Consider the following 24149-nt stretch of genomic DNA (forward strand, 5'->3'; position numbering starts at 1 on the left):
AGTTCAGAACCAAACCAGTCATCTTTATTGAAAGACTTGCCTCTCTCGTGCTGCAGTTTCATAATAGAGCCATCAGGGGGAGGGACTTCTGCAGACACAAAAGCCTGATGGGTGCTGCCATAAGGGACAGAAAACAACAGAGACGCTAAAGGAGCAGTTTTGTGTCTGAGCTACAGCCATGAGGAGACCGGACCAGCTGTAGGAGAAGTTTATCATCATCTCTGCATCTAACAGAAGGTAAAATACAGCATAAGCTATGGTTGCAGTCAGTGTGTAGAGCCGCAAGTGTCACATGAGTCTTACCAGATAGGAAGTTTGTGGTATTTCAGTTTGTGAACAGTTTCTCGTCTTCACATTTTTGTATGTACATAACTGTACACTTTTAAAGTGTCCAGTTAATTGCTGTTCTCTTTTTAAATGTAATCCATTGTACACATGGTTTTTTTAATAGTTACAAAGTGCATGTTGCTGCCAATGTCTGCCTTTTTACATACCAGACAAAATGTTTCACAATGCGAGCAAATTTCACAGACATCCTGTCCTAATTACCTAAAATGCTCTTTTCTTTTCATTAATAATCCTGTAATAATCACACAAACTAAACACTGTTACTCTGCCCAGCTTGGCACAGTTGTATGAGTTGTACTTATTACATTTTAAAGCCAGTAATCAGTATTTAGACAAGTGAAAGATAGACTGTTTCCTTTGTTGATCAACGTATAGTGTTTAGGCTTTCTCACAAGAAAGTTAAAGAAGGTACAGCTCTGAGATGGAATGTTTTACAGCAAGCTGAAACATGTAGTGAATATTTTCATCGCTCCAGTCAGAAATCATCAGGAAGACCTTTTTGTATCAGCAGGGTTGGACTTGTGGAGAAAGGCTTTGGTGGCGCATATCAAGGAGATAAACTACATCAATGAAGACACCTGGCATGGCGGTGTTCAAGCAACAGAACATGGAAGAGTTCTATGAAATTGGAGAAGAACTGGGAAGGTGAGTATCTTTCAGATCTGTGTAATGAAACGTGTACCGATGTTAAACTGCCACTCACAGAAAAATGATCCTCCTCACTTTGTGTGAGACAGAGTGTGATTCAGTGGTGTGGTTCTCGCGTGTATGCAGGTATGCAAACAGCTGGCCTGTTTAAGGTTGAAATGGGGAGTGTCACTGTGTTTAAGTAGGTTGAAGTTTACAGCAAGAGATAAAGTTTCAAAAGTAAACACATTCTAAGAAAACAAGCTCTGTTGAGGCACATATGTTAAAATCCAGGAAACAGAGTCTAATTTGATGCACTGCTTTTGCAGCTGATTCTGGGTGGTGGATCAATGTGTTGAAGTTGAATGTTGGAGGAGTGGAAACGGTGCCCCATGGGGAAATACATTGAAGGAAGTTGGCAGGGTGCAATATGGATTTGAGGAAGCTACAAATCCATTTTGCACGGAAGGACAGCTTGGGCATGTGCACCGCTTGCTAACAAATAGAGAGGGTGTGAAAGGACAGTGTCTGACCTCTAACCTTTCACTACTAGTCAAAGTATACACTGTGTCCCGGTATTTGCTGGTAATTTACTTTCTTTGACACACCCTGACAGCGCAACCCAAGACCTGCTGTTGAAATGTGTGCTCCAGCTGCATTTAAACGCCTGTTGAGGAAGAGTTTTTGTCCACGCTCACACATTTATAGTGTTTTGCCTTTAGATTCCTCAAATATTTATCTCACAAAATATTACATTGAAAAGAATATTATTGGGATAAATAGACATTTCACTTAAATGGTGCCATTTTCAAATAAGGCACCCTTTATAAGTTGCAACTAGTGTTTTATTAATGGTTAATAAAACACCTCGTAATGCTTTACAGCTCAGTTATAAGCCATTATTAACAAAATTCTTTAATGACTTACTTTCTGGGAAAGAACTCCAGAACATCCGGACCTAAATGCCTTGATCAAAACTACTTATAATCTTTATGTATTGTTGTAAGATACCTTTATTAATTACTTAAATGCAGATATTTTCCAACATTGCTGGTGCCTTCCTGGTTTAATTAAAGTGTCATTCTGTTCTCAACCTAGCGAATAAAAAGTTGTTTTTGTTAATGGCTTTTAACTGGTCTATAAAGGATAAGTGAATGATTTCCTAACTAAACTATTAGTGACAACATGAACTTAAAAGTAATTTCCAAAGGGTTTATAAAAGCTTAAAGAACTCTATTAACTATTTCTAAAGAGTGTCTTATTAGGCAGTAATACTAGTAGATGAAAGGTGTGGAAATATTTTGTTTAAAGACAACATCACCGAGCTGTGGTTGAGCTACGTACATGTGTTCAGCTCCACCATTACAAGGAACTCTAAGCTGCTGTGGTTTACAGCCGCAGATGCCTACGACTGAAAACAAGAAAGCCGCTTTCAGTCACAGAACAGGGCTGAGAAATGTATCACCAATTTCACAGCTGGATTTCTTTGCTTGTAGTTCTTCTGTCGTGATGTGACAACTTTGGTAGTGAGTTTTGGAGGCTACAGCCCACCCCGCCCATGGTTTGTGAGCGTCTCATGGGTACAGACCTCCCCACTGTACGCCACAATGGAACTGTTACTCAATCGTCCTCTAAACAGGGTGGGGAAATTTGATGAGGCCAAAAACTGATCTGTGTGTAGTATCCAAGATGTCCTGTGCGCTATGGAACTGTTGAGCGATTTGCTTACAGGAAAGTCCATTCATCAAAGTCTCCCCCTATTGACAGACTTTAATGTCAAAGGCCCCCCACACAGTTGTACTCAGTGTTTCTTTCCACTAGTGAGGGAAGGTTTTTTGGTAAACCTATCTGTAAAACAACCCTTTACTTGTGATGTGAGGCATTTACTGACAACTGTACCTGTCTTACCATCTGAGTGATGACACTGATGATGACGTACAGTAGGATGTGTCACAGTGTGAGCTCACAGCTGCCACTTGCCCTCACACAAGACTGGTGAGGACTGTGTTGAGCTGTTATACGAGCGACCGGTAAAGCAAAGCTGAGAAAGGAAGGACTTCTGTGCAGATGGTGGAACTATGTGAACTCTACCTGTCATCAACAGATTCATTCTTGCCCAAGTTTGGTCATAACGCCCTAAACCTTTTATACCTTTATTGCTACATTTGTTACATAGAGAGCTGATAGTGTGTTGGCCTTAAAACAGTGAATAAAAAAACATCATCTTTGTTAGTCATTGTCAAGCAATGTTAAAATTCACAGGATGCGCCGTTGGATAGGAAGTTCCATTGTCTTTGCATGCCTGAACAAAAATATAAGGCTTGTAAACTTCCACCTGATTTTGAAATCTTTAGATACCGCACATCCGTCATAGTGGATATGAATCCTTCAGAGGCTTCACCTTGGTTAGTACGGAAAGTTGTGGGTCTGTGGTGTTTTGAGCCTTCACATGACTCTAGAGATTGTCGCTTTGTCAGTCAGTCCATTATTTTGTTTGGGACTGAAATGTCTCGACAACTATTGGATTGATTGAAATTCAGTTTTGTACAGACATTCATTCATTGATGTGCCTTAGAGGATGAGACATCACTATGAGGATGACATTTGTGATTTCTAGCGAGACATCTTAACAATAGAAGTTTATCACAGCTGTCATTTTGACATGAAATAGAAAAAAAAGGTCTATTATTGGATGGATTGCTGTGAATTTTGGTTCAGACATTCATGTCCCCTTCAAGATGTAATAATTCTGGTGATCACTTAACTTTTCTATTAAGTGCCACTATCAGGTTAAATATTCAATATCTAATCAAATATATCAGCATTGTAATTATGCTAGAAGAAGTTAGAATTTAGCTGAAAGCACCACAGATAAGCTAGCGTGGCTGCAGACTCTTTGCTATTAAATTACACAAATGAAGGGCACACGGTTAGCTCAGTCGGTAGAGCTGGCGACCCATATACGTAGTTGCTGCAGCGGCCCGGGTTTGAATCCGACCTGTGGCCCTTTGCTGCGTGTCATCCCCTTTCTCTCTACCCTCCTTTCCGGTCGATCTTCAGCTGTCTCTATATATAAAAAAAAAAAAAGGCCCAAAAAAAATTACACACACGAAGGAACATAAAAAAGTTCCCACCACGCTTATATATGCAAAGTGTCCAGTTTGTCTCCGACCACTGCAATATTTGTCATATCTAGAAATACTAGAGGAAGAAGGAAATGAAACAGAGAAATGTATTCAGTTTGCAGAAGTTTGTTGTCTTTGGAGGGAGGATGCAGAGAGGGCAGCGGTGCACACACAAACACACACACACACACACACACACACACACACACACACACACACGCACACACTAGATGTAGTGAAGTGAAAAGAGCTGACAGTCGAGAGGCAGACAGGTGCTGCTGATGAGCGCAGTAAAGTGCTAGAGTTTCTCCAAAGGGATTTACTGTACATGATGTATCTATAGCGCGGACAGTAGGCACGCACGTACAAGGAGCAGGGCAAGAATGCATGTAGTCAGCTCTGAGGAACAGACATTCCTGCCTGTTGAGTGGGTGAAAAATGTGTTTATTCAGTGCAGCCTGACAGAGGGAACTCCAGGTTGACCCCTTGGACATTCCCGGAGTTCCCGTTTGACAGTGGTTGATACTTGGACCACTTCAAAACAACATCCTGAACACTTCAAAGGCATAAATGTTGAGATATGTCATAATAATAGCAGAAAAAGGGGTGCACTAATAAGGGTGGGAAGGGACAGGGGTCAATTATGAATCTGGCTGTCTTTGTCACGCAGCGCCAGAGGTTGTTTTGTTGAGAAATGTGTTTAAATATTGGGCCGGCGCCACTTGTCCGAGCATTCCTCCAACCTTGGCTATGGATAATGACCTTCAGCTGTTGGAAGTGGAAACTCTGCAGGGAGATGGTACTTTCAGCCCCACTGGCTGGCTTAGAGCTAAGACAACCGGCACGCCTGGCCCGTTGTGGAATACCACTCCCAGCATCACTGCTCTCGCCACACTTACTAACAACACTGAAGTAAAGCTCTTGCTCTGACATTTGTGTTGTGTACTTTCTCGCATTTGGGCTACAGCAATCACGACGAGGGGCAATTCTGTTCGGTCTTGCTTTACAGCCAAAATCAAGGACACTGTTGTTGCTCTCCGGCCATGTGACAGTGCTTCCCCTCAGGCCACTTTACGCCTGTTTTTGCAAGTGGAATTCATTGAGTGACTTACCCTCCTCCTCAGTTCACACATTATCGTAGTCATCTCTAACAGGGTCGGCCTTTCAGGGATGTCTCAGGGGTGGAAATGTCCTGTGAATAGAACAGATAGAGGGAGCATTTGAGATTCCATGCTGCTGCTCTGCTTCAGCACTCCACCCACTCTGCTTTTATTTTTCCTTTGCAGTATATGTGTGTAACTCTTTGAAGACCATTGTTACAACTTATACTTCTCATCCCCCTCCTTCTCTCCTGCCTTCTCTGTTGGGGCATGTTCACACCGAAATCTTTGTTTCTTTTGCCCTGACATGAAATAAATGAGCTTAATAATAACTTCCTGAGGCTTTGTGGTTGCTCTCTGAGGCTTAAAATCAATTGGTAAAAAACATTCCTCTTTATCAGAAACACCTGTACAACTTCTGCAGTCCAATACAGCTGCCCTGAAACTAAATATCACTGTATGTTTGTGAAGATACTTTTCTTTTCAGACTGTGTCAACAAGATGTTGATTTAACTATTCAAGGCCGTTGTTGGCAGTGTTGGTGTACTCGATTGCATAATATTGGAGGTTCTGTCCCTCCAGTGTAATAGTCATTGAATATCTGGGCGTCCATGGTGAAAGTACACCTCAGTAACTGTTGTTGTGTTGTTTTGAGTAAGGCAACCTTAGAGAAAAGTCTTAGCTAAATGTCTTCAGGGGAACTGTTCCAAGACGTGACTGTATAGCTGTATGAGCACAGGACAGGGTGTAACTCAAAAAAAAGGAAAACTGGCTCAACTGTCCCACACTAATGCCGTTAAACCACAAAGATGATTCATTTTTTATTTAATCAATTTATTTGTATTTGTGATGAGCTGGAGTATATCTGAGTAAACGCTCTTTGAAAGTACAGGTGTTAAACTGCCGTGTGAAAGGAGTGTGGCAGGTGCACAGTGTGTAACCATATGATTTTGGACAGCTTTTATCCAGTAGCTCCTCTCAGCAATCCTCCTTTCCGCTCTTCTTCTTTTTGCACCCTTCTGGCTCAGTGGGGTTTGGCCTTCTCCCTAGCAGCAGCCGAGAGGTGGCAGGTGGAGAGAGCGAGCCTGTGGGCCGGGCTATTCTTAGCCCACTAGACACCATGATGATAGTGGACACAGACTGGACAGCCTCTCACAGCCACCCTGGAATCTCTGTGTGGACAGTTATGTCCAAAACAAATGAAATGCCTGCCAGTTATTATCTGTTTCCTCTCTCTGTGTGCTCTAAAGTCTAAAAATACATGCACTAAAGAATTTGCACATAAAAAAACAACAACAACACAGGCTTTAATATGTTTTGTCCGATCATCCTAGTTACTATTTTGTATGCATACTCGACTGAATGTTCCTCTTCTGTCTTGTCAAAGATAACGTTCATCCTCCCCACTCAGAAACTCTGTGCCAGCTCTGCCACCACATTCGCCCTCATGTCTTTCTGTAGCCTATTAAAGAGGGATCCGTGACTGAGAGGCTTGTTTTCAGAGTCTGTATGTATACAGTGGGCAGGTCATCCCACAGCAGCAGCAGGAAACGTGTAAAGCAGCAGGAGTGGCAGCAGGCTTAGTCAGGTCTGAGATTACAAGTGCCGGTCTGATAATAAAGCCATGGAGACTCACAACATATATTTAACTGGGCGACAGTGCTGGAAAATGTTCTCACACTTCTCATTCAATCTGTCAGTGGGTCAATTATGAGTGAAATGACTCTATAGTTATGTCAGGGGAGAGTGACAATGGAGGAAAAAGTGTACTGGTGCAGTCATCCCTCTGTTTTAAGCTGAAATGCCCATATGTGGCTCAGGATTAACTCATTAACTAGATGCCATAACCACATATCCACTGTCTGTAGTATGCAATACAAGAGCACAATGAAAAGTGAAACAATTTTCCACTGAGAGACTGCCACACCTCTGTTGTGAAATATTCAGAGTTTTTGGGATTTTTTCAGTGGACTGATCTCTTGAGGATGGGTAGAAATTTGGCAGGAAGGTCGATGGAGTGGGAGGACAGCGGCTCTGGCCACACTGCCGGCCTCTCTGATTGTTCTCTGTCTGGTTAGGAAACAGGAAGTGATGGACTACACCACAATTTTTCAGCTGGTTTTGACACAACACTTCCTCCCTGACCTTTGTCTTCACCTGTAGCTATATCCTGTTGTTAATTGTTAAGAATTTCATTAGGAAATCTTCTCTGTCTTGACAAATAATACCTACAGTGCACTCAACACATGAAGGGGAAAACAAAACACAAATGATGATTAAATCTGTCATGATAATATTAAGTAATTAACATTGAGGTTGTTGTTTTTTTTCTTGTGTGTGTGCAGTGGGCAGTTTGCAATCGTCAAACGCTGTAGAGAGAAGAGTACAGGCGTTGAATATGCAGCCAAGTTCATCAAGAAGCGCCAGAGTCGGGCCAGCAGACGTGGTGTAAGAAGAGAGGAGATTGAGAGGGAAGTGGACATCCTGCAGCAGCTCCAGCACCCAAACATTGTTGCGCTACATGATGTGTACGAGAACCGCACAGACGTGGTGCTTATCCTCGAACTGTGAGTCACTGCATGATTTAACAACACGTCACAATATCTGGACAGTCAAAAGAGTTGGTTCATGCAGTGTTAGACCTTAAAAGATCCAAACAAACACAATCTACAGAAGCTTTTTTTTAATGTTTCAGATCAGTGCTGGTAAAGTTGTGTCCGTGTTCTCATCTGTGTTTATTTAGTTTATTTCTGTGTACATAGATTGTTTGTTAAACCTGTGTTTGCTGAAGACCTTTTGCCAGCATCACATGTGCCAGAAACATCTCTAACAGAGTCAATAAGGCTTGTGTTGAAAAGGGGCCTCAGAGAGCCCTGTCTGGGTCCAGCGACTGCCTGGGAACGTGGAGGGCACAATTAGGGCAAAATGAAAGCTCAGTCCGATCAAATCAGAATCTGTTCTGACTGACAGAACAGTTCCCGTTAGACGCAGGATGACTTACTGCGTCATTCAGGCTTTTATGTTTCTTTGTGTGAACATGAAAAGAACATTATGTTTAGCTGTTCAAAGGGCACTTAATACCATTTTATTATGAAAAGACTGAGAACACGAGTCATTTAAGTAGGGCAGACTGACTCAAAGCAGATCCAAATAGTTACCACAAACAAACATATCTATTCCTGAACCATCCAAATCGTAAGAACTCACTTTAGATAACATTGAAGAGAGCCCTTGCTCAAGATTATTTGAGCACACAGGATGAGTCTCTGAGTGTGTGTGTGTGTGTGTGTGTGTGTGTGTGTGTGTGTGTATTACAGGGTGTCTGGAGGAGAGCTGTTCGATTTCTTGGCTCAGAAGGAGTCTCTCAGTGAAGAGGAGGCCACTCAGTTTATCAAACAGATCCTAGATGGAGTCCAGTACCTCCACTCCAAGAGGATCACACATTTTGATCTGAAGGTACAAAATGCCATCTGTGTATGCAAATCTATATTTGTCTCATGATGAAAATGACACTGCTTACCTTCACAGCTACTGAACTGTACGTGCTGGTAGAGTTTTGCTATTCTGAATTGCAGAATCCTTCCTGTTTTCTGTGGCTGAGGTCCAGACTCTCAGATAGAGACACCACAAGGTTATCTTTGCACTTTCAGAGAGCAGTGCCTCCCACACTGCTCTCTGATAGTCACTGTCCTGTGTTTCTGCAGCTGCGGCTCCTCTTCACTCTTGATGCTTTTCATGTGGCAATTAAGGAAAACACTCAGAGAAGGCCTCGATTCAAACCTGTCCCCGAGGCCTTGACCTTCAGTTAACAATGACAGATCTGTGCGCTCATTTGTGTGTAATGGTCTTATCTGTGCTGACTAGATGTTAAATATATGTTTTCTAGCTTTAAAAGAGGTATTGGACATTTTATTTGCTTATTTCCTTCCGAGTTATTTGAGAAGATTAATACCACTCTCACATCTGTAAACTAATTATTAAGCTCCCGCTAGCAGCCGGCTAACTTACTGTAGCTTAGCACCAAGACTGGAAACAGCTAGCACGGCTCCGACCAAGAGTGACAAAATCCACCTACGAGCACAAAAGTTCACAAATGAATACATTGTGTCTCATTTGTTTAATTGGTTCAAAAACCAAAGAGTAAAAACAACAAGTTGCTGTTTTACAAATGAGGCACAATGTGCTAATTAGTGAGCTTAGCGTAGCTTTGGTGGCGCTAAAGATTTTGTTACTTTTAGACAGAGTCAGGCTAGCTGTTTCCAGTCTTTGTGCTAAGCTACAGGACGTTATCCGGCTGCTAGCGAGAGGCCAAATTACACATCGTACTATGGCGAAGGCATTTAGCATATAAATATAAGAGTGGTGACAATGATCTCATCTGACATGGTGAAAAAAGCAGTTCGAGCAGTTGAACATTTCCTTTGAGATTTAAAGTATGACTGTAACCGTTGCAATGTTTTTCTTCAATGCTTACGCAAAAGGCAGCTTTAACCAGGTAACTTGTTTTACTCAGTGTTGTTTATGTATCGTCCAGTCTTGGAATTAGTAGAAATCTGCTGACAAATGTGCCTCTCTGTTTTGTTCTTTTTCGCACTTCAGCCTGAAAATATAATGCTGCTGGATAGGAATGTTCCCTTACCCCGCATCAAACTCATAGACTTTGGACTGGCACACAAACTAGAAGCTGGGGCAGATTTCAAAAACATTTTTGGAACCCCTGAATTTGTTGGTAAGTGTTTTTTATTCTGAGATATGTTTGCAGTGTAGGACATTTTAAGAAGAGGCTTGGTGTTTGGCCTGGCTCTGTTTGTGATGCAGCAGTGTGTTCTTTCTATTTTCAGCTCCAGAGATAGTCAACTATGAGCCACTGGGATTGGAGGCAGACATGTGGTAAGAGCCGTTAATTACCTCTGACTCTGCTGCCTTCCATACAACAGGCTGCAGTGCATAACTTTGGATTAACCTTGTGCTGTTTTTCACAGGAGCATTGGAGTCATCACATATATACTGTAAGTTGGGGTGATTCGTGATTATCAATGGGAATCTTAATGTACCTAAAGAGATTATCGAGCACCGTCTAAGTGAGCGTGTGAATGTTGTTTCAGTTTGAGCGGCGCGTCACCTTTCCTCGGTGACACGAAGCAGGAAACGCTGGGAAACATCTCGGCAATGAACTACGACTTCGACGAGGAGCTCTTCAGTAGTACGAGCGAGCTGGCAAAGAGCTTCATCAGACAGCTCCTGGAGAAGGACACGAGGTAAAAGAACTGAGAAACAGCTGAAGGCCAAAGGTCAAGTCTGACAATTCCAATACAAAGCCCAGTATTAGAGGTTTCACTGCGGTAAAGCCTAAGCGTATTAAATGTGCACACCTGATCCAAATGAGAATGAAAGACCAGCCAGTCCACAGAAATCTAGAGCAAGGATTTAGGCATTTGTTTTTGGTACACAATGTGACACACTAAATAAAATAAGCTAAATAAACATTATTTATACCGTAAACTAATTACCCCAGGAACTGTGCAACACTTGTCTTTATTTGTACCATGTTGCTTCACATGTGTTTCGATTTAAATGCACCTCCAGGAAACATATTCCTTTGAGATTCTCATCTTAAAGCATGACTGCTCACCACACTCCATGTTCGAGTGTATTTACTCAGCTGCATTTTCTTTCCCTTCCTCTCATTATTTTAGAAAACGAATGACCATACAAGAAGCCCTCAACCATCATTGGATTAAGGTATGATTTATGGGTGTTAGAGCATGTTTTTGTGTTCTCAGTAACGACTGTCAGCACCACACCTTCTGCTACGTGTGAAAAAACATATAACAGTTCATGTCAAAGGTAACATATGGGTGACAGGTTTGCTTCCCATTAGAGAGGAAAATCCATCTTTAAATGTGCCAAGAAAACACCCACTAACTTTTTATGTATGTCCCTATTGAAAACATGCTTTATCGGAGTCACTGTACATTTTGTCCATTACTGCACCACACCCATCCCTCCGGGAATATTTCCTATCAACACACTTAGCTCCACACATCTTGTACACACTTTTCTTTTGCAGTCTTTTTGTCAAGAAATTCAAGTGATCAAACTGAAGCAAGATCTCACTAATGTGTGTTTTTAATGGCACGGACATTTAACAACCTGTAATGTTGAAGACGTCTACTCCAACATTAGCTGCTGAGATGCATGTGATTGGTGTTTTTCTGTGGAATCTTCGTCTCCTGTTTGGATACAAGCATGAAGCCAGGAAACGTAACACACTCAACTGGAATGTCCATTGTTGTTTTTTTTTGCCGCTCTTACCTGTCATGGCTTTCGCTGTAGGGTCACACACTAATCCTACAGTGCCACGTCTGCTGGAATATTCACCGCCATGTGTGTTTTCAAGATGCAACAATGAGACAGCCTCTCACTCAGTGTCCCCCCTCCACCCTTCTGTCTGAAGTCCTGTGGCCCCATGGAAGAAGACATCGCTACCCCTGAGGCGGAGAAGAAAGCGGAGCAGCTGAAGACGAAGCGTCTAAAGGAGTACACAATCCAGTGCCACTCCAGCATGCCCCAGAACAACACGTATGCCAACTTTGAGCGTTTTGCCCATGTTGCGGAGGACGTCAGTCTGATGGAGACTGGGCTGTCAGAGGTGGCAGGAGCCCACCAAACTCTGCAGGGCGATATAGACGCACTGCTCTCCATCTACAACGACAAGGAGGCCTGGTACAAGGAGGAGAGTGAGACTGCGAGGAAGCAGCTGTCCCAGGTCCGCTACGAGTTCCGTAAAGTGGAGGCCACGAGGAGGCTGCTGCAGGCAGACATTAAGGCTATAGATGCCAGTCTGGAGAGCATCAGCGGGAAGTACAGCCAGAGGCAGAGTAAGCTGGACGCTCTGAGGCAGGAGCTGAACTCGGAGCTGCAGTGGCTGCAGGAGGTGATGAGCTCTCTGCATCCTGAAGGAGCCAACAGCAGCATCCACAGCGGCAGTCTGAATACAGACGTGAAGCAGGCGCTGCTGGAGCTTCTGCATCAGTCCTGCAGGAGGGAACTGTGTCCCGAGGCCAAACAGCCACTGACAGAGTCTGGCTAACGTACACAAATGAAGTCGCACTTTTATTGACCTTAAGAAGTTCTTGAAAATGTGTTGTTTCAACGCACTGAATTTATTTTTAGCAACACAGAGTTTTTAATGTATAGCTGTGTAGTCTTTACATTTTCTTGATTTCCTTTTTTTATTTTTAGGAATAGGAATTTGGGGAAATGCGCTTATTCACATTCTTGCTGAGAGGTTGATGAGAATATGACACCACTTTTATATCTGTAGGGTAAATACAAAGCTACATTAGACACATTTTGTTCCCTTTGGACAGAGCCAGGCTAACTAATCTGGCTGCAGATTCACATTTAACAGACAGACATGAGAGAGGTGTCAGTCATCTTATCTAGTGCAAGAGAGCCAATAATAACAGACAGTCGTCACAGATGTATATTTGTGCGCTGCTGTTGTTTGATTAAGCGAGTTTGGTAGCTTTTTATTTTGAGAAGTAATGATAATGAAGATAAATATTGAATATGAATGTTTTTGCTGTGTTATAGCCAGAAGTAAACACAGGATCAAACAGCATCAATGGAATGTATCAGAAGTTCACGTTTTTTGATTGATTTATTTTTCCATTCCATTATATTTTTTTAAACTGTATATTGATGTTTGTTTGTTTTTACAATGGTTATCCATTTGTAAAGTTACATGTATAGTCATGAATGATTTTTTTCATAGATTCAAATATGCACTTTTACTAAAAAACTAAGGTTTAGTTTATTTATTTATTTCAAAAATCTTTTTTTTAATTTCTTTATTGAAAATGTTCTATGAGCCGACAGGAAAAAACATCTATGATAAGATCAAATGCGTTTAAAAATGTGTCAGCTTCTTATCAGTGGTTTTCTCAGCATCTCAACACATATACACGCCTATACAGATTTTGGTTTTGGCGTTGACATGCACAATGACATTTCTCACTGTTGTTTAAACATTGAAATAAATATTTATCATTTATTATGTATCTCATTGTGATTTGTGATCCGAGATGTCAGTATATTTCCTGTTGTACCTCAGATTATATTGTTAAAATGAATAGCATAGTGTGTTTTTTCAAACTTGAACATTTGACATTAACATGAAAGATACCTGCTCTGTTATTTTCTCCCTCACTGTGTCTCTGCAGCCTCTGAATCCCAGGCAGGCCATGGTGAAGAGGTTGTCAGTGGTCAACTTGGAGAACTTTAGGAGGCAGTACGCCAGACGCAGATGGAAGGTAAAGTACAGTTAGATGATTTCCTTACATCAATTTGGTTCTATAAAAAATGTCTCATTCTTTTTTATCTGTTCACCAGTTGTCATTCAGAATTGTTGCTCTGTGCAACCACTTAACGCGGATCATGAAGAAAGGCAACAAGATACCTGAGCAGGATGGGGTAAGAACTCACTGTTGTAAAGCTAAAAGTCATAGCTCAGCCTGGGTTTAAAGGTCCAGTGTGCAACATTAATGAGGCTCTGTTGACAGATATGGATTATAATATTCATCAGTATGTTTTCATTAGTGTATAATCACCTGAAAATGAGAATCATTGTGTTTTTGTTACTTTAGAGAATGAGTTTTTATCTACAGAGGCAACAGGTTCTCTTCTATGGAGTCCACCATGTTGTACTGCCATGTTTTATACAGTAACTCAGAATTGACAAAAGGCTTCAGATGAGGCCTTTTGCTAGTTTTGCAGCCACTGTAGTTTATTTCTACATGCTTGAAAGGCGAGCAGTATTCAGTTCACTTCACCGCCAGATCCCACTCAATCATACACACTGGTCCTTTAAAGTAACATCTTGGGAATTTTGCAAGTTCACATTCTTGCAGAGAATTACTTAAGAAAGTTGGTACCTATCTGTACGGTAAATATGAAGCCATGGCCAGCAGCTGGTTTGCTTTTGTTAGCACAGCATAAAGACTGCAGGCGGGGACACAGCAACCCTGACTCTGTCCAAGGGATGTGCAATCTGCCTACCAGCACTTCTAAAGTTCAGTAATTAACATGCAACATCTTCTTTGTTTAATACATACAAAACCTGAGATGTAACCACAAGTTGTAGTTTTACGAGGGATTGTGTACCAGATGATCTCCAGCAGCAGTGACTTCCTGGAGTCGTGTTGTCACTTTGAGGTTGCTAGGCAACCGGTGAAGACTTCAATAAATCACTCTTCCTGACTTAGAAATAGTCCAGCACATTTTATTTATTTTTTTTATACTTTTGTATGGATTAAATAAACAATAACAATAATAATAATAAAACAATAAGGTGTCAATAATGAGTAGATGCTGGTAGGTGGATTTTGTTACCTTCAGAGAGAGCCATACTAGCTGTTTCCCCGTGTCCCTTTGTGCTAAGCTAAGTTAACTTCTGGCGGTAGCTCCATATTAACTAACCTTAATAAAGTGGTATTAATCCTTTCAACGCTCTGCAAGAAAGCGAATAACTGTATGTCTATTTAGAGTGGCTGTGATAGTTGCAGTAGATATATGTTCGGCAGTATTTCTTTGCAGTAATAACGCAGTAGCCACTATCTGAACTGTACTGCCTTGGACTCATTATGTGTATAAACTGGTATATTGGATAAAATAATGAAATAATCCTGTCACCACACAAACTATTTCAGAGCTGTTTCTCAACTCAAACATTCTGGTTATTTCAGAGGGATTGTGAAAGTGACCAAGAAGAAGAAATCTTGAAGAGGAGGCCGAGGACCAGAAAGAGAAGCAGCACTTCCTGAGAGCCACAACCAGCTTCAAGTGTGTCAGTCAACAATGTGTTAAATTGCAAAACAGTGACTCTGCACCTCTTTGACACACACTTTGCAGCTGTCACTTGTCATAAAGAATCAGCGACAGTATTTGTTTGAGCAACTGCTGTAGATGCAGGATTTTCATTGGTCAAGATGATTTTGTTTGTCTTGGTGGCCCTCAGAACCAGCGGATCATCTGCTCTATGTTAGATAGGATTCATAGATGCCATTTCTAAATTTGAGCTAGCATTTTCTGGCATAACAATATATAATTGGAATATTGTTGACAGGAATGGAGAAGCCAGCATTAGCACATACACAAGACTGTAGACAGCTTCCTTTTAATAACTGCAGTCTTAAAAGTCCCACAGCTGTTGTTTAACATCCGAGTATAGACAGAGAGTTTTTTTTTTTTAATTGTGCAAGCTGCATGAGAAGATTTCCAAGAGGTGTGTTGTTCAAAGTGTTGACAGATAAAAGGTTTTAGCTCTGCAGGATGACAAGATGGTAGCAGATCTTCATAACCAAATGTTTACATGTTGTTCTGCTGTGTTCACACCCCAATGTCTGTGTGAACACTGTTTACCGTTAACCATATCAGAGTCATTTACCTGAAGCATGCACACTATGCAGAGCTGCCTGTTTACTGTATTTAACATAGGATGTTTTAATTATTGTAAATTACTCATGCCCTGTGGGACAATAATTGCATTTCATCTTATGCATATAGAAAAAGACAGTATATAAATATGTTAAATATAAACATAAAAGAAATTTCACAGTTGAATTTTTGAAAGAAATTGTTAGGTTATGATATATATTGATGTATTTATGGTGTAAATATACATAAATGTCATCCAAACGTCTTAATTTCAGTTTTACTTCTATTTTAGCTCATTAAAAGGAGCATTCACAATTATAAATACACAGACATTATTTTCTGTTCAGTTGTATGTATTTTATGTATTGCATATTTAAATTTTGTGTAATAAATTAATGAACATGATTGTTTTCTTTGTGAGTTTCTACAAAGGCAAAAATCATCATAATGTTAAGATTAGACCAATGATTCTTAGATATAAGTCAGTGCCATTAAATCTTTTTTTAATTTATTTTAAGGCAACCTTATTAGAGCTGTGTTCTTGATGCAAGAGAATAATTATGACCCTGTGTTAGTCAAGGAGTTTTAACATCCAGATGACCCCCCCCCAGACATAATTTAGCACATGACAACCATGAATGTGCGGTACAAATGGGCTTTTAACAATGTGATGCCCCAAAGCCAATGTCAAAACAAAACAAAATAAGACGATAAAAGCTCTTGACAATAAATACCTTATTAATTCTCTGAACATCAACAAGCACTAATTGTGATTCTACTGATTTTTCATCTTGCCACTGGTCAGTTATTTAGTCTCACAACAGCACTGTTGTTTGGGCTCAGTTAGGCTGAAAGAGATTGGAGGGATAATTTGACCTGAACTAAATAAATTTTTGGCACTGATAATGTAGGTCAGTTCCACACAGATGGTGAGGAAGGAGTCATAACCAAATGGGTCAGTCTGAAATCTATAAACCTGTTTGTGCTTCTGTATCCCATTACAGAATTATGTAATGTTCAGCACAAGAACACAAGACATTTTATACACAGTTTTACATATTAGTATGGGGGGTTTATAAGGGGACTATAACGATTTAGTGTTGCACTTCCATAAAGTTGTGTGATTCACAACAGACACATTACAAAAAGAATGGTCAAAATAAAGCATATACATACATCGATCAGCCTTAACATTATGACCACTGACTGGTGAAGTGAATAACACTTCTTATCTTGCTATTGTGTCACCTGTCAGTGGGTGGAATATATTAGGTAGAGAGTGTCCTCAAAGTTCATGTGTTAAAAGCAGGAAAAATGGGCAGCGTGAGGATTTGAGCGACTTTGACAAAGATCAAATTGTGATAGTTAGACGACTGGGTAAGAGCATCTCCAAAACTGCATCTCTTGTGGGGTGTTCCCAGTCTGCAGTGGTCAGGACCTATCTAAAGTGGTCCAAGGGAAGGAAAAGAGGTGAACAGGGAGACAGGGTCATGGCTCATTGATGCACGTGGGGAGTGAAGGCTGGCCCGTGTGGTCTGATCCATCAGATGAGCTGCTGTAGCTCAAACTGTTGAAAAAACACAATTCCACCAGTTTGTAACACAGGATTTCTGCTAAACTGAACTTTAATCTACATGAACATTTCTGTGACTTCATCTTCACATTTTGAGTAAAAATACAGTAGGACACATGTAATAACCCACAATAATATACTAGATCTGTTGAGTGACTTTTCCCCTTTGATATATCTATTACATTTATAATTTAAATATTATTCTTACAATAAGGTGACAATTTTAATTCCTTTTGCATTTATGCAGATGTGTATGTTTTGTTTACTTCAGCCAGTACTACTGAAGTAAAAAAGCTTTATATACAGTGACTGTCAGGGTGAAACGGACGACATCATTGCTCGAGCCCTTTTAGGGCACACACATACAGTGGTAATACAGTAGTATGTTTAATGACAACCTGTGAGTTACTGGCATAAGATGAGAAAAGAGAAAACATTTACAGCACGCTCTGGTCGTCTATCTCCAGGCTGGTGACTGTAAATATTTCAATCATGTCTCACTGAAATATGAGCTGAGTCCTTTGTAGCCTTGTCATTGGTAGAGAGTGAAATGACATGCCTTCCAGTCAGCCCTTACAGTTAGGTCTTAAACATCTCATGTAACAGAGTCACAGCTGGTATGTTGGGATCAATTCTGTGGTCGACCAGCAGCAGGGTTATGGGATCATGGGATTGCAGCAGACTTTACGGTGGGATGATCTGATGGATGGGCTGTTCACACAGACAAATAAGGAGTGCTGTCAGAAATCGTATGCTGTATGTGTGTAACACAAAACCACGTCCTTCATTGAAAGAGATACAGACGTCTTTTGAAGCAGGTCTTGACTCAGTGATGTGTCATGATGCCAAACTGTAATATATGTAATGTGGTTTACATGAAGCAGGCTTAATTCAATGACTCTCTTCAGGAAGAATTTTAATGTAAATTACCTCTAGGTAAATCTGAAGTATGACTCTTAAAATCATATCTTAGGCATTAAGAGGCAGTTTGACGCAATCATACTCATAATCCAAAACTGAAACATTACTGATTTGATGGCCGCTTTGGTTCTTCACACCCTGTTGAGATGTTGTGATCATTGCATTGGCTTGTTACATGTGACCCTATTGTTGTAGAATTTAAACTCAGAGAAGAAGCTTTCCAGTGATGGTTTGTTTTTCTTACACAATAGTGCCACCTACTGGGCATAACAGAGACATCTACAGTAAGAACAACAGTAGATGTAAAATTAAATTATTTTTTTACAAGAAAACAATGGAGATTAAAAACTGAATATGAAAAAAATATATGCAAAAGTAAAGGATGTGAAACAAAACACATGACTGTAAATAACAAATAATAAATAAACCAAGGATGGTTATATATTTATATATTTATATTTAACCACTTGACAAATATAAGATAAAACATAATTAACAAAGCTTGCAGGCAAAAGAAAAAAGACAAAAATTAAACTCATGTGAACATATCAATAAACTGCATGCCTTCAATAAGCATTAACAATTTAAATATAAGTGATGTCTTGTTTACACACAATATTATTTTGATTAGTTTTGAATCTGTAAGTGCAAAAAGGTTATAGTTTAGCTCTCTAATAGTACATTTTGTTCTGAATGGACTTCTATATTTACAACAATCAACCATATGTCACATGAATACTGCTTGAATTTCCTCTTATTGTGTAGTTACTGTATATGTAACTGTGCATGTCATATAACAACGCTGTGCACAGTGACAAATGTCAACAGCACCCCGTCTAACTCCAGTGACTCATAGTGCATCTTATTTTCTGTTAACATGTGAGGCTTTGTGCTCAGTGAACAAAGCCGTTAGAAGTTCTGACAGCGGAGGCTGGGTAGCTCTGGAGACAGACCTGAGGGCATTAATCATGAATGCCAGCCTCTCACTTTATCTGTGTGATCATTAGGCCATACTTGAGCACGATGATCACTCCCTGGAAATGAGCTCCAGGAGGCTGCTTCCATTATTCATACCTACAAGAGCACAGTCTGACCCCTATTCTTGGAAATGAGACTTAATGAAGGGTGGCCATATTTTTAGGCTTGGTGCTCTTGATATGTCACTGAGTGGCAAGTCTTTGTTAGTGGTTTCACCTAGTCTCCAGTGCTTTATCCTGAGCAACCTGCTTTTCCAATACCTGCATGATAACGCCCACGGGAGGCGTTGCTCAGGATCCTAAAGATGACTAGTACGCCCCTTCAAGGCAAAAGCTGTCAATAGATTGGCTGACCTTTTCAGGATCTGACAAAGCTAAAAACTGGGACACCGATTTATGTGGCAGACAGTTATTGCCTCAGGCCAATATTGTGAAAGCGATATTATTATTCTTAATAATATGGATAGACTGTACTGCATGATCCATTTTTATAGTAGTTCATAATGATCATAGCAATCCTATTTTAATTTTAACAAGCCTGTTCAAGCATCTTATAGAGAAGGAATTGGCTTTCTGGTTGTTTGAGGTGTTGTGGTCCATTGATCCAAATATATATGAATGTAGTATAATACAATAATGTCCACTTTCCATTCCATCCATTTGGAGTATATTTGCAGCCAAAGGGATGAGGGAATTCCCAAAAGCATTTGGCTAAAAGGCTTCTTGTTTGTTCTTTTATAACATCGTTTGTGTCTTCCAGGAAGATCAAAAGCCCACAAAAATCAGTTCTGCTCCTCTGCTACAAGAGTAAGTAGAAATAATTAGCTGGTAATATGTATGGATGGTTGTGGTGTGAAGGCTTGATGATGCCTTGCTCATATAATTGGTCTCTGAGGCCCTGACGGTCCACATGTTGAAAAATTGCATAGAAATTAACCCGTGAAATTACTGAGCTTATATAGTCTGCAGTGATGTTAGATCAGTGACAGCTGACCACATTATGAGAACACAATGAACAAGATAATTTTATCATTTAAAAGTGTCAACATAATGGAGATTTAATAATATATATTAAATGTCTATCATTCATTCATTTACTTGGTTTAAATGTTGGCTTATCTCATTAATTATTCCCTCATTATTTCTGCTCTGAACATGTCCTAAAATAATCTCCTCAACAACCAATTATGTATAAGATAGCTTTTACATCAACCTTTAATGTCATTCATGTCACCTTACTGTGCCATTCATTTGGTTATTGCTGTCTGAAATATCAGCTATCTGAAGTAATATTCAAAATCAATACTGCTGGTAAAACCCACGCAGAACAGCAACGTTGCTCTTTGAACATTGTTCTTCTTAAAAGGGCTTAGGATAACCTATTGGAGACGACAAAATCAATTGTACCATAATGTATTGCAGAGGCCACTGCCGGTGGTTGTTTGGCTCCAGAGACCAGAGGAACAGCAGCCTGCATTATACAGCATTGATCTATCCAAATCAATATACTGTGGAATTAAACTATAAATCATAAATATAAGCTATAACAATATATTTGTTCTGTGGCATGTTCCATAAGCTGAGACAGTGACTGACCAGTCCTCCCCAGTGTTTATGCAGAGTCCTCAGAGTTTTGATTGGCAAGCCCAGAACGTCCCCGGGGAAAAGCAGCCATGTATCACGCTGTCTGTTTCATCAATTGTGTAACCGGCTCTCCTAATAATTGAGTAGGGGATATTTTGGGTTCACAGGTCTCTTAATTAAAGGTGCTCAGTCCTCTGACAGATGAGACCATTATCTCTGTAGGGTGTGAATGAGTCTGATGTAGCTCATAATGAGTCCATTCCTCGCTTTGCGGGGATCAGATCAAAATGTGTGACAGTCTCATGCGAAGTTGCATAATGTTCTGAAACATGCTGTTCCTCTTCCTCGCAGCTCCTGCTGCTCTAACAACTTGTAAATTATCAAGGAAACCAGTGTTTTTCTTTTTTTGTTTTTTTTGCAAAAGAGCAGATGTAATGGATTTGATTTTCCAGTTCAATCAATCGGCCTTGATTTCATGTCCAAAAGCTAAAGTGACCATTAAGGTTTAGAGCTTAACCCCCCTCAAGTATCTGACATTTGAGACTTGGGAGTTAATAACAGAGCAATTATCCTCTGTCTAGGTCTGAGATGCTAGCAGGTTACAATTTGCTGATAGCGAATCAGTTTTGGTCACAGCATATAATTATGTAATTTTAATGAAGACTGTAGTTGTGACTCCCTTTTAAAATAGCTGGATTAAAGACATGGTGAGCATTAATGCAAACTGCATCTAACTGTTGCATTATAGAAGGATGTAGTTAATTTGAATCTTACATCTTGAGGAAGATTTTTTATATTATATATTATTTTTTTGCAGATGCTGCAATTATCTGCCCTTTATTCACTACCTGTACTGACTAATTAGACCTTTTTATGGCTCACGTCTATTTCTACAGTATTTCCTTTCTACAACTTATTGGGTAGTTAATTATTGGGAGGTGGCTTCACATCTGCCTCTTTCGGTTTGGGAAGACTTAAAAATGAATTACATAGATACAGTACATATAAATAACTGCAGCAGAGTGAAGCACTGCCACCTTGGCTCTGATTCAACACCACACCGCCTTGTCATTTCACACTCAGCTGGAGCTCAAATCAAGGCCAATTTACAATGAAAGGGTAGCTGGAGAGAATGAAGCTCTATTTATTATTCCTTCCGGCTTTTTGCAACTGGAACCATGGACCTGTCCTCCTCCTTTTTACTCCCACTCGCCTTTGAATGCTTGCAACAAAAGACTCCCAGCTCTGCTCCTCCAGTAATGATTAGTCTTTGTAGTTTTGCCCACACATAGCCTGGACAAAAAACTCGGACATCAATCAATTTTGTAGAGTGTAACCTCTGTTAACCTTTTAAAATGGAAAGCAATATGTTTTCGTTTCCATGGTATATTGTTTGTCTATAACGCTAACAGGTACTTCTGACATAACACATATTGAGCAAATTATCATCTAGTTTATTATCATGTATGGGGTATTCTGGCACTGGCACTGGCACTGGTTTTTCTGTGCATTTGTGAATTGCCTTTTTTCTGTTCACAGGCTGGTAGCAATGCATAACATTACCTTTTTGGAAACCTTTCAAAAAAAATAAACATATTTTTAGAGCTCGTCCTTGTAGCCCTTCACAACCTTACATTTTTGTTTTATAATCTACCCAAATAAAGTATCTTCATCTCCTTCTTTTATTCTTACATTTATTGTTTTCCTTGTCCACATCACGTTTGCCATTGGCAGTCTTATTACCGCACAACGTGATTGGGTCCAACTCCCTTAGCAAGCTCTATGAGAAAGGTGCCTTTCTGTTGATGCAGCTCTTCCTCACATTCATAACAACTTCCCTTTTCAGGGCGAGTGTAATGCAGATCTGTGCCAGCTGTCTTTAGACATGGATGCTGTCAGGTCGTCTGTGCACGAGTCCAGACTATTAGCCCTGCCCTGGGAGGCAACGCTGAAACAATGCAGTCTGGGTAATCAACCCCTCTACCGCCTGCCAATCATCCCTTTTATTCTGGAAAAGGAGACATGTGACTACTATGTAACTCAGAGAAAGACAAATCCAAAAGAAATTGTAGACTGTTTTTAATCTCCTTAATTTCCTGACAGATTGTTTGGCAGGCCACAGCACTCCCACAAACTTCTGTTTTCACCCTCTGTGAGTACACCATGTTTTTACTGAAACTGAATAAAATGGGTCTGGCATACGCTTACTGAAACTAAATTGGGTCATCATAGTGGTTTCAGAAAAATGTTCAAACTCACCATGGTTGGCTTTAAAAAATAAAAGCGACTCCAGAGCAGCATTATATTGCAGTTTTCAAAAATCTGTTTTAAATGAGAATAATGGAAATAACTGCTTTATGATATGCTGTTATCCACAGTGCTAATGAGTAATGTAATTTTGTCCACGTTTGCAAAGCAATGAGGGTTGGACTCATGATGTTCACCTTTTCACCTATAGATGGCGTATTCAGGTTTAGATTTGGTGACAAGCTTCTTTTTGAATTCTAGTTGGCAGGAAAACTGAACATAAATTGCCAGTGTAGGTAGTTTCTAAGAAGCCAAGCTCAGAGTACAGCTCCAGTCAGTGGGAGCAGAAATTGTGTCTTTAGAAAGTATGTTTAACTGCCACTAAAAGGTAATATAGCACAATCTAAATCTTCTGCAGCAGCCTGCTCCTTTCCTTTCCAATGCCCTAAATGTATTAATTTTTTTTACTGAAATTGATGCTCGTATATACATCATTACCTCTATTATTATCATTCCATGAGTTGTCATTTTCGGTGTTGTACAGGCAGGTCACATAGTTTAAACTGTCTTGTCTGTGTGCAGGCATGTGAAAACAGATCAGTGTATGTATGTAAAAAAAACCAAAAACCTAAACCATTCCTCCCCACAACAGCAATGCTTTCTGAGAAATGTGATGTGATACTGAGCTGGCACATTTCACTGCACTACTGTGAAAGCATAAAATTCACTTTGTACAGCAGAACTGAAGCACTGAAAATTACATCCTGTCTTATAGACAATAAATCTTATTACTTCGTCAGGAAGCGAGCTCCCTCTGAGTGTTCCCCGTCGACTCCTCCTATAATTGGTGAAACTGTGATATAAATCAGATAACAACCTTTCTTTCGAGTTCTTCTTCTAATGCTCAATTGAGCCCAGTTGTGACTTAAAATGGGGTTATTTCATAGATTCCTTTACCTTGTGTCTTATCCTTTAAAATTATCCTTTTTGTGGTACAGGTTGCAAAGTGGGTCTGAACAATTCCCCCCACATGAGTAGAACAATAGAAAAAAGAGAATTATAATGCAATTGTGACAAATTTGAGGTGGAAAATGTTTCTGACATTAAAGCTTCTTTTTGGGGAAATTTAAGAGCCCCAAAAAATCCCTCAGACAATCAACCCTTTGAGCAATTGCTGATTTTTCTTCCACCAGCCTGTATTGAGAAA

At 40.1% G+C, this 24149-nt stretch overlaps 1 protein-coding gene across 3 annotated transcripts; it reads left to right on the top strand.

Moving 5' to 3' along the window:
• Nucleotides 1-76: 76 nt before the first annotated feature.
• dapk2b (death-associated protein kinase 2b) lies at nt 77-16045 on the top strand. Of its 3 annotated transcripts, XM_051381938.1 has the most exons (12): nt 78-237; nt 860-993; nt 7546-7767; nt 8518-8656; nt 9800-9929; nt 10042-10090; nt 10183-10209; nt 10306-10458; nt 10897-10942; nt 13429-13518; nt 13598-13678; nt 14950-16045. In XM_051381938.1, the coding sequence occupies exons 2-12, from the start codon at nt 917-919 to the stop codon at nt 15025-15027; spliced, it is 1092 nt and encodes a 363-aa protein (XP_051237898.1). In that variant the 5' UTR covers nt 78-237; nt 860-916; the 3' UTR covers nt 15028-16045. The 3 variants fall into 3 exon arrangements, with proteins under 3 accessions (XP_051237895.1, XP_051237898.1, XP_051237896.1); XM_051381935.1 differs by lacking the exons at nt 13429-13518; nt 13598-13678; nt 14950-16045 and adding an exon at nt 11658-13259 and having other exon boundaries at nt 77-237; XM_051381936.1 differs by lacking the exons at nt 13429-13518; nt 13598-13678; nt 14950-16045 and adding an exon at nt 11658-13259 and having other exon boundaries at nt 79-237; nt 857-993.
• The last annotated feature ends 8104 nt before the right edge of the window (nt 16046-24149 follow it).

This window comes from Dicentrarchus labrax, unplaced genomic scaffold, assembly GCF_905237075.1.
Source record: "Dicentrarchus labrax unplaced genomic scaffold, dlabrax2021, whole genome shotgun sequence".
In the NCBI taxonomy this organism is placed as follows: domain Eukaryota; kingdom Metazoa; phylum Chordata; class Actinopteri; family Moronidae; genus Dicentrarchus; species Dicentrarchus labrax.